We start from the raw sequence: 15,832 nt of genomic DNA on the forward strand, positions 1-15,832 counted from the left end.
TGGGGAGGGCAAGACGTCCAGGATTGCCACTAATACTGATGTGGGAGGAGGGAATTCCACCAAGCCCTCTCCTGTAAGGAGCCCAACTGCCAAATATGCCAGCTCTCTGTATGCGAGTGTGGCAGGAGTGTGGCTTTGCCTTCCTGGCCTGGGTGTTGCCACCAACTCTGCTCCTGGATCTGACCTGCAGGTGGGAAAAGTGCTTCAGAGGAGGGACTGCTCATGATCCCAGGTAAAGAGAGCCAAAACCAACATTGACATGGGTTGCAACTTTAAGAACTTGAGCTTGCTCCCCCCCTCCTCCCTCTCATACATTTTTCCTTTTGTGCCATGTCTTTGTGACCCTGAGGGCAGAGGGGTGGTCTTAGACATAGGAGCTGACTCCTGGCGGCCAAGTTCCCTTCAACCCCACCCCCCAATAAAACATTTGAGGAGGCCAGCTTCCCCCCCCCAATGGATAGCTGTTGCCATTCAAATGGTGTGTGTATATGACACATCTTTTGATTGATTATGTGAGGCAGGGCTTAAACACCCCCCCCCTTCATATTTTGTTCAAGCTGGCACCCCTGGTCCTAGAAATGATTTTTGTAAATTGCTCTTTAAGCCTTTTGAGGCTAAAGGGCTAGGCATAAATGTTGAAAATAAGGAATTATGAGCTCAATTCCGCTGTCACTCTGTCACTACTTACTGGCAAGGAAATAAAAATGGTGCAATTTCGTACCAACTTCCCTCTCTTCTCCAGCTGCCAGAAAGTGCCATTTTGTTCCCCTCTCTCTGTACTGCTTGTTCTATCCAAACAAAATTCACTTTGGTCCTTCCATTTGGGTTCATTGCTTATTTTATTGAATGCAGGTAAAATGTCCACTCCAGGAATGTTAGGGGGGAACTCTCAACTGGTAGCAGGGAGATGTTCTTGTAACTGTGTGCGGAAGATCAGGTTACTGCCCCCCAATAACCGTTCACAGGCACCATCGAACCGCTCGCTTTGTGCCACTGTGAAGTGCTCCTTCCAGTCTCCTACGGTGCCTATAGACAGGAGACACAACTCAGAAAAAACTTCCAGTTTACTAGTCACCTTTTCTCCTACTCTAATCTAGTGTGTTCCTATTTTCATGGAACCCCCTCTTTCATATTAGCTTGTCTATCATTTCCTTCAACATCTCCCACAGAATCCCAACTGGATTGCAGAGGATTCTGGGAAGTTCCCTAGGGTAAACACTCATTTTTAATCAGGCATCGTCACTGTCTTCCTAAAACAGATATTATGATCTGTATAGAGCACACACTGCATGCCAATCTTGGGTTTCATCTGCATGCCAGTGCTGTTGAAACATTACTTTCCTGCAGTCCTCTGGAAGCTGACAAAAAACAGTTTTCCCACACCACTGCTTATATTGTCCGTCAGTGTCCATCCACATGACCAATATCATACTATGGGAAGCAAGTCCAATTCAGAAAAGACACTTGCACCATTAATTAAAAGCTTCCACACAGTGGTCGTGCAAGTTTATGGAACTGACCCTTATTTATTCTATTATGATGTGGTACATCTATAACACTGCTGCAATTCTGAAACTGAAAGTGTTTGCTCCCTGAACACTTTCACCATCGCCCCAGTACCACAATTCTCCTCTCCGATGTGAGCTGGAACTCAGCATCTAATCCCCACCACCACCACCACCAACATCATACCTTTTCGCATGAAGGGTGACACAGTTTGATCAAAGATCAAAGACGGTATGGAACTGTAGTTAGCCATTGGGTTTAGTTTCATGTTCTCAAACATTGTATGCTGCACAATCTGGTTCACAACTGGATCGGGGAGTTGTAGGCCCAGAAATTGGGCTACTTTCCGGATTTCCCGGGCCGGGTCCTAAGGAAGAGATAAAACTGTCATGAAGGAAGATTTGGGCTGTGATTGTGCTTCTTGTTTGATTGGGGCCCACAGTTGCAAGCTTACAATATCAGACTCATTGGCCACATTCTCACAGGAAAATTAAACAGATCTCCTGGTTTTTTGTGGTTTACTGCAATTGAGCAGCATAAGATACACTGCCCAATAACTCACCATTCCCTAATTCTTTGACAGAGATAAATAAATGTGTAAGCCTTGGCTTCCCATTATGGCTAAAGCAGGCACTGTGATTTTTTTTGCTCCATAACTGGGCATATGACCAGCAAGCCAACATTGGCTAGTGATCATGGCTTGGCTGGGAGCTACGAACCATGATCACAGTAGGCCTCCTACTTTGGTTTTCTCACTTGTGCTAGGAGAGGAGGAAAGCAGAAATGGCTGGGCAGTATGTATGGGATACCCAGCCTCATATAACCAACATGCTTAACCGTAATGCATGAAAGGGTTAAGACCATAGAGTAAGCAGTCCTGCCAGGCTTAGCTAGGTCACCAAACTCTTTGTTGTTCCATTCCACCCTACCAGTAAGGAGGTCTAAGCTGGATGCTCCAAGCTTAGACCGTGTGGTTTAAGCAAGCCATATCTGTGTTTCTACACAAATGACTTGGATTGGAAACATTTACCATTTGGGAACCTGAGTTATATTTCCTGTCTTTTTCTTGCGGCTGAATGGAAAAACACATGAATCAGACCTTTGAAGAGTTTGTAAGTACAGTAAACCATTTTTCACTTTACGAAACGTGTGGTCTCTTTCTATACGAAGAGAAGTTGTGAACTTTGGAAGTAATTTAGAAGGGGATATTTTAAAGGTCTAACAGCCTATATCTCCATGCTTTATTCTGCTGCATATTTTGTGATTTTAACATCTCTGCTGGGGATCTCTCACCAATGAGTACTTGTCCCAAACCTGAATCTAGGCATCATCCAGGAATAATTTTTCTTTAAAATTATACCCTATATCTATTTATTCTTTTCCTAGTAGTGTGCACCAGCAGGCTGCTCACACATGCCAAACCACAACAAATCAGGAAGTGGTGTGTGCAAACACAGCAATTGCTTGGAGCAGTTTAGCAACAGAGTGCCTTCATAGCTGAAAATATCGCATACTTTGAGGGAATGCCCAGGGAGCATATCTAACTAGATGATCAGCCTTCTAGATGAAGTGCCTTCTAACTCTGAAATGTTGTTATTGTCTTTCAAGGCCAGCAGCTGACTAATCTTTCTCCTCACCTGCCTCACCCTCCAACCCTCAATTCTACATTGGTTGGATGGATTCTTATCCTTTAGTTTCTCTTCATTTCCTTTATTGAAATGCTTTGTGTTTATTACTGAAGCTCTTTGTGTATAATGCCTGGTTTGCATTATAGCCAGAAAAGGCATGTTAATTAGACATTGGGGCCCTCAGAAATTTCTTTTTCGACGGAGCCTGGGATCTAGTAACAGCTTTTCTTTTCACACAGGGGACCAGAGGCCTAGTTTCAAAGCACTTTGGGATCCTATTTCATGGAATTGTGCAAAGTTCTGAAATGATAGTAAGAAACTGGGGCTGCTTAATTCTCCGAGGGCGGGGAGGAATGTGTGGTGGGTTTAAGCCAAGCTGGCTGCAGATTCAAATAAGTTAATTTCTTCCAGTCTTCTTCAAGGACCTTGGATCGGATTGCATTGCTGAGAGGGGGAAGTGAATCAAATCAGCCCTGGGTCACTTCTTGTTTTATCCCCACAGAGTTCTGCAGAAAGAAGAAAGTTCTGCTATCTAGAGCTATCAGGGATACTGGAGTGGGGAGAAACAGTCGGAAGTTGTATGGGGCAGGAAAAGCCCTTGTTGCCTCTTCTTGCTTCCTTCCTGCCCTCCCCTACCTCCCATCCCGGGCAATCTCCCCAATACCAAATTAGACTCTTAGTTTGGAAAAAGAACGAAAAAAGGATTTGATTCTACTCAACCCTTGCTGCCTCTTGCCCGCCCGCCTCAAATCTCTCCAATGCTGCAGTGCAAGAGACTCTTGAAGAGGTTTGGAAGGGGGGGGGGGACAGCATGAAGAGCTTCAGGGGGCTATGGTAATTTGATTCTGCTCTTTTTTTCTTAACAACTAGGCTGGTTCACGAGGTGCTTCCTGTTGTAGCTGCACATCAGTTGAAGAAAGTTGGGAGAAAGTAATTTTAGAAAGTAATTTTCTTGATCTACAGAAAGCACATGCACCCACTCACCCCGACACACACAGAGCACGCCAATGTCTCAGCCTGTTCTCATGGTTACCGTACAGATCCTGCACAGTTCTGCTAAATAAGGGTTGTACAAAAAGAACAAAAACAGCCCCCCCAAACAAACAAACAAACAAACAAACAAACTGCAGTTTAATACTGTGTCAGCTAATTAGAGGAAGGGGGAGATTAAGTGGAGAGCCAAAAAAGGCACACCCAGAGTATTTTCTGCCAAACTCTGCCCATTGGTGGGGACAGCAAGCAGAAGGACAGCAATGAATATGTTGAGTAAGAAAAAGGGGTGGATGCCAACTGCATGACCTGGTTGCAAGATAATGCTCCCATCTGGACACAGCCTAACTCTCGGGGACCAGTCTCTTTTTCTGAATGCTGTATGGTAAAGCAGATGAATCAGACCTTTGGAGAGTTTGTAAGTAAACCATTTTAAAGCTACCAAGCATGTGGTCTTTTTCTGTGCTAGGGGAAGAGGGAAGTTTAGGAACTCCCAAGAACATATTTCAAGAGGTCTAGCAAACTATATTTCCATGCTTTAGTTTGCTGCGTATTTTGTGGTTTTTCCTTGAACCAATATTGTACTGTAGTCCAAAACGTTTGGAAGACACCATGTTGGGGGTTTCATATCTATAATTTACCCTCCATTCCCCCACCCCACATTTCAATAAGCTTGCAGTTTGAGTTAGATGTCCCGTGACTCCCGGGCCCCAGGAAAGGGCATCTTTCCTGCCCAACTTCATGCTTAGGCTCCATCTGGACCGTGTGTGTGTGTGTGTGTGTGTGTGTGTGTGTGTGTGTGTGTGTAAGTGTGTAAACTGCTTACCTCTTTCATGTCTTCATAAAAGAGGTACAGGATTCGGTAACGTTCTTTGGCCTCCCACCAACCACGGACATGATCAAACCATGAGCCCCAGGCAACTGCAAGGAGACACAAAAGAAGAAGAAATGCTGACACACACACAACACACACACACACACACACACACACACACACCAGCACATCAAAATGTTCTGCAGACTGGTGCCACTTTTTGCTCTCTTCTTTTCAGAACTAATTAATTGAAACAGAAATGCAACAGAGCCCCAATGTGGTGGGGAAATCTGTCCCCACGTGATTGGTGAACTACCTGAAGTGCAACCTAGAGCCTGGATAGCTCAACTGGTTAGAGCATGGTGCTGATAATGCCAAGGTTGCAGGTTTGATCCCTGTGTGGGACAGCTGCATATTCCTGCATTGCAGGGGGTTGGATGAGATGATCCTTGGGGGTCCCTTCCAATTCTAGGATTCTCCTTTTGATGGCTCTTTTGTTTTTAAACCAGACAAGGAGCAGATAGCCCTTCAAACATAGGGGGATTTGAAACAGAGGACAGGCCTCTTAATCTGGTTCTCACATGCCCTTCCCCAGATATAACTTACAACATTGTAGGGTTGGAAGGAAAACAGTGCGGAGCTTTGCAGGTGAACAACTTTAATCCCTTCCTCCTGCTAATGTGTATCTCATGTGGGGACCAGTGGCTTTCATCCCTCTCTAATACAGTGGAGGAGATCGAACAAGGTATTGGCCTGGACTGGCACACATAATAATAATAATAATAATAATAATAATAATAATAATAATATATTATTTGTACCCTGCCCATCTAGCTGGGTTTCCCCAGCCACTCTGGGCGGCCTCCAACAAAAAATTAAAATACATTAAAATGTCACACATTAAAAACTTCCCTGAACAGGGCTGCCTCCAGATGTCTTCTAAATGTCAGGTAGTTGTTTATCTCTTTAACATCTGATGGAAGGGCGTTCATTCCACAGGGTGGGCGCCACTACCGAGAAGGCCCTCTGCCTGGTTCCCTGTAGCTTTGCTTCTCGCAGTGAGGGAACCGCCAGAAGGCCCCCGGTGCATTTCCCCCTGTTTTGTATTTATGTATCCTCCACTCACTCTTTCCCACGAGGAAGTTCTCCAGAAACTCGTCCCAGTTTCCTGGCTCTGGCATCCCCTTGTTCATGCGGTGAAAATGGAAGTAGGAGACTGCGTTGTCCTTGGCATTCCTGGCAACGTAGATGATCTGCAGAAAGATTGGGGGGGGGACCCAGGAGTCTGAATGCCAGGCCTTCCACTCACATCACTTGATCCACCTTGTGAACTTTCTGTCCCCTACTTTAAAAATTTTTTGGAGCAGTGCCCTTCGAGGAAAAAGGGGTCCAAACCTGTTTGAAACCTGGCTGGTCCATAATATTGAACCTCTTCACCTGCTTATTGGCCCCCCTCACCTCTCCATTGCGTTTCACACAGCCCAAGGGCTGAGCATGGAAATTGAGAGAGGTTCCAGGACTAAACTTTTTCTTATATTAAACCCATTGACCCCATCAGACCTTGCAGTTCTGTTCCCAGAAGGAAGGTGGCAACAGCGGGACTGGGAGGTGAGATTTGAGTGTTCGTGGAGAGGGCATTGCCTGTGCGTCCTCGAGGCCTGAAACACCAGAGGGTGACATTCAGCCTAGAGGTGAGGATGAACCCCTCCCCCCCCACACACACCCATTGTCTCTCTGAAGCAGCACTCATTACTCACCTTGAGGGAAAGGTTTTGGAGGGAACAGGTCTATGAAGGGGATCCGTTGATGGATGGGGACCTGGTCACATTTCTGAGGGTCTCCTCTATGCTGGATCATGCTCACAATTTCCTGTATCCAGGTAGTCCCTGGCAGAAAGGATTGGAGGACAAATATGGAGATCCAATCACTCACCCATTGCTCTACAGCTCCTCCCACATTGTTGTCTCCTCACCACCAGGGCAATGCCCCTTGTTTCTCGTCTCCCCATTTACCTGCTTTGGGGTAAGTGCAAATGAGAAGGTCATCGGGCCGAGCTTTGAAGGCCCATAAGCGCTGCCAGTTATCTGCCGTGTCTTTGAGGCAAGGGATGCCGTCAATGTCCACCAGCTCTGAGCGCTTGATGGGCTTCATACCTTCCTGCTCAGTTTTGTGATCCATCACCTGGTGGAGCAGGAAAAGAAATAATATGAGATAAGTCGAGCCTGCATCAAAACGTTGTGGAGTGACCTGCCCATCTTCAGGGTCCTATCCCTTTCCCTGGATACAGCGTCCCAGTTTCTTTCTTCCTCCTCCTCTTCCTTTTTTATCCTTCCCACCTTGAAGTCAGTCAGTGCTTTGCTGCCGCTGAGCCTGCTCAGACCTTATTGGACTGTTGGAGGTTCCCTGAAGTTTACAGATACCACTCTCGTGGGCACTGGTGAAGGAGTCTGCTCTTAGCGTATAGGGTCATTGTGCTTTCCACCCCAACACAGCCGAGCCCGTTGGCAGGCAGCCACTTGTTTACCTACTGCTCTCCTGTGCCATCTATCTGAAGGAAGCAAAATGAGATACCCACCTGACAGTTTCACTCCTGTCTTAGATTGTGAGGAGCTTCTTCCTCCTTTCCGCCTCTCTCTTGCTCTCTGCGCAGCCGAAAAGCTGGATAGGGTATTTTTCAGAGAGAGCAAAGTTCCTGGCTGAACGTCCTTGCGTGCGAGTTGCGGGCACTCCGCCAGTACTTTTTCTGAGGTTAGGGTTTATATGTGAGGATATCGTGTTGCATCTACTCCCACAGGACCTGATTTTCCACCCAACGTTCTTTAACCCCTTATAGCAAGTATCCCTGCAGAGAGGCCAGGCGACCCCCTGGTAATATACTCTGGCTTTTCCACTAGGGGGCGGGGCCTTTTAGTGATTCATATTACGGCAAGGGACCTTGGTTCCTGTTTTACTGCAGAAACACACATTTTTAGGAGTCAATACAGTTCAGTGAATAGAAGATCCAAGGATTGCATCCCATAACCCCCCCGAGATAGATTGTAGCAACTTGACATTTTGTCCTAGCATCAGTTAAGACTTGTGTACTTGGTTTCCTACATAGTGTACACGTAATATAGATCTATTGCATATATTTTTTGCCCTTGAAATGTGCTTCCTGAGCAACCTCAAACCAGCCAAGGTGTTATTGTGTTGTTAGTAATTGTAGAAATATATCAGGTATTATCTAGGTTCCATGATGATTTTCTGGAAGACATCAACAAGATTTGGGGCATCACTCATAAAAAGTTGATGCAAGCTGTCTGGTCATATATTTGCTATGTAGCATTTCTTTGATATCACTGCTCGGTCTATGAGGCCATTTCAGTCATTTCATGCCTAGCATTTATCCAGTCTTCTTTCCCCCCCTTTTTACACCATGGTTGTTGGTTTATATCATGGATGTATGTTCTGTATTATATTGCTATGAACTTGTCATGGCCTTTGGCTAGAATAATAAACTTATTAATGATTGAAAAACACACCTTTCAATTATCCCTTCCTGGTCAAATGACATGGAAGGGAGAAGGAAAGGAGCCAAGGCAGCCGATCCCATCTTACAGGGCTTGGCAAAAGTGCACTGTGAAGCAAGCTCCCCCCCCCCAAAAAAACCCCACTTTTAAGGAAGCAAAGAAAATGCAAGCAAATGAAAGAAGGTTCAATCTAATGGGTTATTTCCAGCTTCTACTTAGGGTAGGCCTGCTGAAGTCAGTGGTGTGGGATGGAATACTGGGGCAGACAAGTCACAACAGTTCCTAGAGTGTCCACTAAGAGGAACTCACCTGGGGGAACACCTGACTAAGTTCAGTTTCCTGTTCCTCCAGACATGCAGATGAGATGGATCAGCTGGCAGAGAAAAGCCTCTAGCCAGCAGCCATTCTCTCTCTTAGCCATCTCTTCTTCAATGCGAACACATCTCCAGAGTATCTCCAGTTAGGATGGTTCTCCCTCTCGGCCTGCTGCCAAGAGAGAGACCAGATGGAGCCTTTCTCTACTAAGAAGACTCCAGATGTACATATTTGTAACTTTTCTACGTAAACCTGCCTTTCTGAGATTACGCTGTTAACTCAGGATGTCATGTGAGTAAACTGTATCTTATTTTAATACTATTGTGTGGTGTATTTCTTTTAAGAGGGCAAAAGGGGATTTGCCAGGAAGTATAATGTTGTAGAGGTTTTAACAAACTTAAATGCTCATGTTTTTCTGCGCACAAAAGGGGAATGTCACTCTGCTGATATTGGAAGCTTGATAACACAAGCTTGGATAGGATCTATCTAATAATATATCCTAATCCACATCCCTAACATTCCCACAAGTGGACCTAACTTAGTTGTGTGCACGAAATTCAGAGGGTGTATTGAGGGTAGAAATAACAAAGGGAAAACCCATAGTTTCAGCTTGTTCCTTCCATTTGGTTTCATTGCTTATTTTATTGAATACAGGTAAAATGTCCACTCCAGGAATGTTAGGGGGGGGGGAACTCTCAACTGGTAGCAGGGAGATGTTCTTATAACTGTGTGCGGAAGATCAGGTTGCTGCCCCCCAATAACCGTTCACAGGCATCATCAAATCGCTCACTTTGTGCCACTGTGAAGTGCTCCTTCCAGTCCCCTACAGTGCCTATAGACAGGAGACACAATTCAGAAAAAAAAATAGTTTCTTATCTGCCTTTCCTCCTACCCTAATCTAGTGTATTCCTGCCTACATGGGACCCTCTCTTCCATATTAGCTTGTGTATCATTTCCTTCAACATCTCCCCACAGAATCCCAACTGGATTGCAGAGGATTCTGGGAAGTTCCCTAGGGTAAACACTCATTTTTATCAGGCATCATCACTGTCTTCCTAAAACAGATATTATGATCTGTCTAGAGCAGGCATCCCCAAACTTTGGCCCTCCAGATGTTTTGGCCTACAACTCCCATGATCCCTAGCTAACAGGACCAGTGGTCGGGGATGAGGGGAATTGTAGACAAAAACATCTGGAGGGCCAAAGTTTGGGGATGCCTGGTCTAGAGCACACACTGCATGACAGTCTTGGATTTCATCTCCATGCCAGTGCTGTTGAAGCATTACTTTCCTGCAGTCCTCTGGAGGCTGACTAAAAGCTAGTTTCCTCACATCACTTAATATAGTGCTATATTGTCTGACAATATCAATCTGCATGGCCAAGATTGTACTATGGGAAACAAGATCCTCTCCAACTTTAATTAGAAGCTTCCTCACAAGGGACATGCAGCATTAATGAACTGACCTTTAACTTTACCATTCTGAAGGGGTACTTCTACGATGCTTCTAAAAAATTCCCACTGATGTGAGCTGGAACTCGGCACGGTTCCTGCCCCTCACCCCAACACACCTTTTCGCATGAAGGCTGACACAGTTTGGTCAAAGATCAAAGACGGTACGGAGCTGAAGTTAGTCTTTGGGTTTAGTTTCATGTTCTCAAACATTGTATGCTGCACAATCTGGTTCACAACTGGATCGGGGAGTTGTAGGCCCAGAAATTGGGCTACTTTCCGGATTTCCCGGGCCGGGTCCTAAGGAAGAGATGAAACTGTTGTCAGGGGAGATTTGAGCTGTGATTGTGCTTCTTGATTGATTCGGGCCCTGCAGTCTCAAGCTTACAACACCAGACTCATTGGCCACATTCTCACATGACGATAAACCGGATCTCCTGGCCATAGGACCAAACTCCTGGTGACGAGGTCCCTTAGGCCACCCCAATAAAATGTTTGAAGTCACACACACCCCAAAGTTGATGGGCATTATCATTCAAATAGTGTGTGTGCTTGTGATCAATTGTGTGGGGCGGGGATTACCTGCCCCACCCTCCAACTATTTTATTAAAGTTGGCACCTTTGCTCCTGGCTTTTTGTGGTTTACTGTGAATGAACAATATGGGATACACTGCCCACTTTCTCGCAGTTCTCTTCTCCCGCAATAACCTTGCAACCAAGGTCAGATCTCCCTTGACCCCAGGGCCCCAGGAAAGGGTGTCATGCTTGGTTCCCACTCGAAGCATGCATGCATGTAAACTGCTTACCTCTTTCATGTCTTCATAAAAGAGGTACAGAATTGGGTGTCGGTCCTTGGCCTCCCACCAGCCACAAACATGGTCAAACCAAGAGCCCCAGGCAACTGCAAAGAAAGAAAAGAGCTGGAGGAAAGCATGATCACATTGCCAAAAATGAGGGACTGAATCACAAATGCAAAAGAGAGAGAGGAGAAAATATGGCACTGATCTGCATGAAATTTCAATATGGTGACTTATGTGCATCAGAACAAATTCCTTTAAACAGAAATGCAATAATCAATCAGTTTATTACTGTGATAGACCAGCAGTTGGAAATACATTGTATCTCACTGTAGTGGGGAAGGCAGTGACCAGGGGACCTGCTGTGTGCCTGCAAAGTCTGCCCTCCAGGTGCCAGTTGTTGAATAGCAACCTTAAGTCCCCTCCTACTCTCTTTTTTGATGGCTCTTAATATTTAAACAAAACAGGGCCTTTTTCAGGGGAACTTGCCGGAACTCAGTTCCAGTACCTCTTAGGTGGGTTCCGGAAACTCTCAGGTGAGTTGCGGCATCTCTAAGGTGGGCGCCATTGCTATTCTAAGAGAAAGAGGGAGGTGTTCATGGTGAGTTCCGGCACCTCTTTTTCTAGAAAAATAGCACTGAAACCAAGCTTATTTCTTATTTATTCCATTGTCACTACCTTTTCCTCCAAGGAGTGCAAGCTGGTGCACATGATTCTCCCCTGAACATTATATACTCACAGCAACTCTGTGAGGTAGGTTGGGCTGAGGAACAGTGATGGAGCAGACAGCCCTTCAAATAGAGGCTGCTTTCAAACAGAGGGCTGCCTTCTGTAAAATTGGTCACATGGCTACCCTATGCATGTTAATCTGCCTTGCATTCCCCCTCCACTAAATATATCCCATAACATTTCAGGCTTGGAAGAAAAATGGTACAGAGCTTTGCAGATTCACAAAAGATACTCCATTCCTCTGGTAGGCTCCAAACCCCTCCAAAACTGCTGGGGGAGAGAACTGGGCATCCTGGCCCTGGACCCAGAGAGCGCTATGACTGACCCAGACTTTCTTTCCTCCTTTTTTGTATTTCTGTAGCTACCTGTACTCACGTTTTCCTGCAAGGAAGTTCTCCAGAAACTCATCCCAGTTTCCTGGCTCTGGCATCCCCTTGTTCATGCGGTGGAAATGGAAGTAGGAGACTGCATTGTCCTTGGCGTTCCTGGCAACGTAGATGATCTGCCGGAAGAGGGGGGAAACCCAGGAGTCTAAACATCAAGCTTTTCACTCACTCACCGTGTTCCACCTTGTGCCCTTTGAGGAAATAGAGGACCCCAACCCGCCTGAAAACACCCAAATGAAACCTGGCTGGTCCATAATATGGAGCCTCTTCACCTGCTCACAGGCCCCTTCTCCTCTCATTTGTGTTTCACATTGCGGGGCACTGAGCTAACAATTTTACGAGACCTTGATTTAGATTAAATTCATTGGCCCCGCCCCACTTGTTCTGACCTTACAATTCTGTTCCCAGAAGGAAGGAGGCAGCAGCTGGATTGGGAGGTGAGATTTGAGTGTGCGCGGAGAAGGTGTTGTCTCTGCTTGTTCCAAGCCTGAGACACCAGAGGGTGCCAACCGGCCTAGAGGTAAGAATAAGAAATCCTTCACGTGAACTTTGGAAACTATGGATACATATTAGATAGATTATAGTAAAAGATGCAGGAATACGATACAGAAATATAGAAACAGAAACCCATGGAGGGATGCAGAGAGGTCCGAAGGTTCAATGAACTGTTTATTTATTTATTTTTATTTGAACAAAGATGTTTGTTATGTATAAACATTATGAAAAATCAAATAAACAAAAGGGGGGGGGGGAAGGAAAAAAGAAACCCTTCACTTCCCATCCATTGTCTCTCTGAAGCAGCACCCATTACTCACCTCGGGGGAAATGTTTTGGAGGGAACTGGTCTATGAGGGGAATCCGTTGATGGATGGGGACCTGGTCACATTTCTGAGGGTCTCCTCTATGCTGGATCATGCTCACAATTTCCAGTATCCAGGTAGTCCCTGGCAGGAAGGGTTGGAGGAGAAATATGGAGATCCAATCATTCACCATTGCTCTACAGCTCCTCCCACATTGTTGTCTCCTCACCACCAGGGCAACGCCCCTTGTTACCTGCTTTGGGGTAAGTGCAAATGAGAAGGTCATCGGGCCGAGCTTTGAAGGCCCATAAGCGCTGCCAGTTATCTGCTGTGTTTTTGAGAAAAGGGATGCCGTCAACTTCCACCAGCTCTGTGCGCTTGATGGGCTCCATACCTTCCTGCTCAGTTTTGTGATCCATCACCTGGCGGAGCATGAAAAGAAATAATATAAGTCAAGCATGCAACAAAATTTTGTGGAGTGATCTGCCCCTCTTCAGGTTTCCATTCCTTTCCCAGGACACACAGTTCCAGCTTCCCACCTCCCAGTTTTTTATCCCTCCCCACCTTGAAGTCAGTCAGTGCTTTGCTGCCACTGAGCATAAATTCAAAGGTAAAGGGACCCCTGACTGTTAGGTCCAGTCGCAGACGACTCTGGGGTTGCAGTGCTCATCTCGCTCTATAGGTCAAAGGAGCCGCCATTTGTCCGCGGACAGCTTCTGGGTCATGTGGCCAGCATGACTAAGCCGCTTCTGGCGAACCAGAGCTGTGCACAGAAACACCATTTACCTTCCCACCGGAGTGGTACCTATTTATCTACTTGCACTTGATGTGCTTTCGAACTGCTACCGGTAGGTGGGCAGGAGCTGGGACCGAACAACGGGAGCTCACCCTGTTGTGGGGATTCATACAGCCAACCTTCTGATCGGCAAGCCCTAGGCTCTGTGGTTTAGCCCACAGCGCCACCCGCGTCACGCCACTGAGCATACTTAGACCTTATTGCACTGTTTTAGGTTCCCCTCCTTAGTATCCCTCCCACCCTGAAAGGACTTTTGCTAACTTGGAGGGTCCCTGAAATCTCCAGATACTTCTCTCTTCTGCATGGATGTTACCACTGGTAAATGAGTCTGCACTTCGTATATAGGATCATACTGTTCCCCACCCCTATACAGCCATGTCCCTTGGCAGGCAGCCATGTATGGGTGCCTCCTGCTCTCCTGTGCTATCTACCTGAAAGAAGCCTACCTGTCAGTTCCACTCCCGTCTTGATCCTTCCTTCCTTCTGCCTCTCTCTTGCTTTCTGCGCAGCCCAAGAGCCTGGTAGTGTGTATTTTTTTCTGAGAGAGCAAAGTTCCTGGCTGTGCTTGCTTGGGTCCTGGAGGTGGGCATTCTGCCAGGGCTTTTCCGAAGTTACTGTTTAGAGCAGGCATCCCCAAACTGCGGCCCTCCAGATGTTTTGGCCTACAACTCCCATGATCCCTAGCTAACAGGACCAGTGGTCAGGGATGATGGGAATTGTAGTCCAAAACATCTGGAGGGCCGAAGTTTGGGGGTGCCTGGTTTAGAGAGCCCTTGGTGGCCATTGGCAACCCAAGAGAATAGTCCGTTCTTCCTGCCTAGAGATGTGAACAGAGACAGAGATTTGGAAGGTTGCCAAGGGAACGGGAAGTGATGTACCACAAAGAATTTTGGGTCTTTGGCATGAGGCTTTGGATAGCTGAGGAAGGGGCAGAACGATCTTGGATGGCTGCCTGAAGGCCGGTGGGGAAAGATACTTTAGACTCCAGTGCTGCCGTGCCTCAAGCTAACAAAATGTAGGGTGGGCGACATCCATGTTGTGGCAGGCTTTGCTCTACGTGCATTCATGAAAATTGGAAACCTCTGAACACGTCTTAAAAGGGGCCATTGATTCTGGGTAACCCACAGATACAAGGAAGCCTGCTTTTGTAAACATCCTCAAGCATCAGCTACATGTTTTGGTCTCAGTCTCTCCCCCCCCCCCCCAAGTTTATGGGCTTCTCATCCATCTCTCACCTGAGCTCCTGGGCCTCAGTAAATGGTACCCATTCCAATTCACAAAGTATGGTAGTGTATGGAAGGAATGGGCATTCAACAGCCCTCTTAATAGCATGCCATATTAAGAGAGACTGAGTGCACAATATAGCATACTCGGGGGTCATGGAACAAACTTCCCTCAGCAGGCTGTAAAAAGTTCCTTTTTCCAGAAGTGCTGTTGTTTCTTGTTTGGATTAGCTTTTACTTTGGTGGTTAAACCATCATGGGAGAATATTAATCTAGTGCAGGGTGGATGATGCAATAGATTGATATAGATGAGTGATTTCATGGGATTCTTTATCCAACTCATTCCTGGAACAGGCTATGTCTCTTTGGAGATACTGGGCCAAGACACCTGCTCCTCCAGTGTCTCCTATGACACCTTTGGTAGACCATCACTTGTTTCACAAGTTATGCAAAATGTTGGGCAGTGGGAAAGTTGGGTTTTACCATTAAATATTTTTATAGAGGAGCGACTCCTTTATCAGATGCCATCCAAAGTTCTGCCTATTCCACCTAATTGGTTCTTGATATACCAGGTTCTTCATTTAATAAATGATCCTGAGATCAAATCACGCAACTGAAACTCTCATTTTTTAATTTTTAACAATGAAGCCACTGACCCTGGTTTAATCTCTAAACCAGAGCTTTCCAAACTGTGTGTTGTGACACATTAGTATCACGCGAATGTTCCCCACGCTCCTCCCGGGGCTGGAAAGAGCTTAGTTTAATCCCCGGTTTCCTAGTAAAACCAAATTAGAGTGTTTCAAAATGATGCAAAACTGAATTACCATTTTGAGAAGTGATACATGGACCATATATAAACGCCATCTCCAACCCCTCGAAAGATTCCATC

General features: G+C 46.1%; 2 protein-coding genes and 1 long non-coding RNA gene across 4 annotated transcripts; 1 reads left to right on the plus strand and 2 right to left on the minus strand.

The window, feature by feature from the left end:
* Positions 1 to 734: 734 nt before the first annotated feature.
* Positions 735 to 7,677, minus strand: LOC118094969 (sulfotransferase 1C2). The gene is made up of 8 exons (XM_035135785.2): positions 7,514 to 7,677; positions 6,951 to 7,119; positions 6,696 to 6,824; positions 6,499 to 6,596; positions 6,065 to 6,191; positions 4,951 to 5,045; positions 1,693 to 1,873; positions 735 to 1,026 (listed from the first exon to the last, which is right to left on the minus strand). Exons 2-8 carry the CDS (start codon positions 7,114 to 7,116, stop codon positions 890 to 892), a joined length of 933 nt encoding a protein of 310 aa, XP_034991676.1. The 5' UTR covers positions 7,117 to 7,119; positions 7,514 to 7,677; the 3' UTR covers positions 735 to 889.
* A 1,194-nt stretch (positions 7,678 to 8,871) lies between these two features.
* Positions 8,872 to 12,231, plus strand: LOC132593041 (uncharacterized). The gene is made up of 3 exons (XR_009558471.1): positions 8,872 to 9,053; positions 10,249 to 10,376; positions 12,100 to 12,231. It is a non-coding gene; the product is annotated as an uncharacterized LOC132593041 (long non-coding RNA).
* On the minus strand, positions 8,872 to 14,252 carry LOC118094967 (sulfotransferase 1C2-like). Of its 2 annotated transcripts, none has more exons than XM_035135783.2 (8): positions 14,167 to 14,252; positions 13,178 to 13,346; positions 12,940 to 13,068; positions 12,514 to 12,638; positions 12,114 to 12,240; positions 11,019 to 11,113; positions 10,332 to 10,512; positions 8,872 to 9,594 (listed from the first exon to the last, which is right to left on the minus strand). In XM_035135783.2, exons 2-8 carry the CDS (start codon positions 13,341 to 13,343, stop codon positions 9,482 to 9,484), a joined length of 936 nt encoding a protein of 311 aa, XP_034991674.2. In that variant the 5' UTR covers positions 13,344 to 13,346; positions 14,167 to 14,252; the 3' UTR covers positions 8,872 to 9,481. The 2 variants fall into 2 exon arrangements, with proteins under 2 accessions (XP_034991674.2, XP_034991675.2); XM_035135784.2 differs by having other exon boundaries at positions 14,152 to 14,215.
* Positions 14,253 to 15,832: the final 1,580 nt, after the last annotated feature.

This window comes from Zootoca vivipara, chromosome 13, assembly GCF_963506605.1.
Source record: "Zootoca vivipara chromosome 13, rZooViv1.1, whole genome shotgun sequence".
Classification (NCBI taxonomy): Eukaryota; Metazoa; Chordata; class Lepidosauria; order Squamata; family Lacertidae; genus Zootoca; species Zootoca vivipara.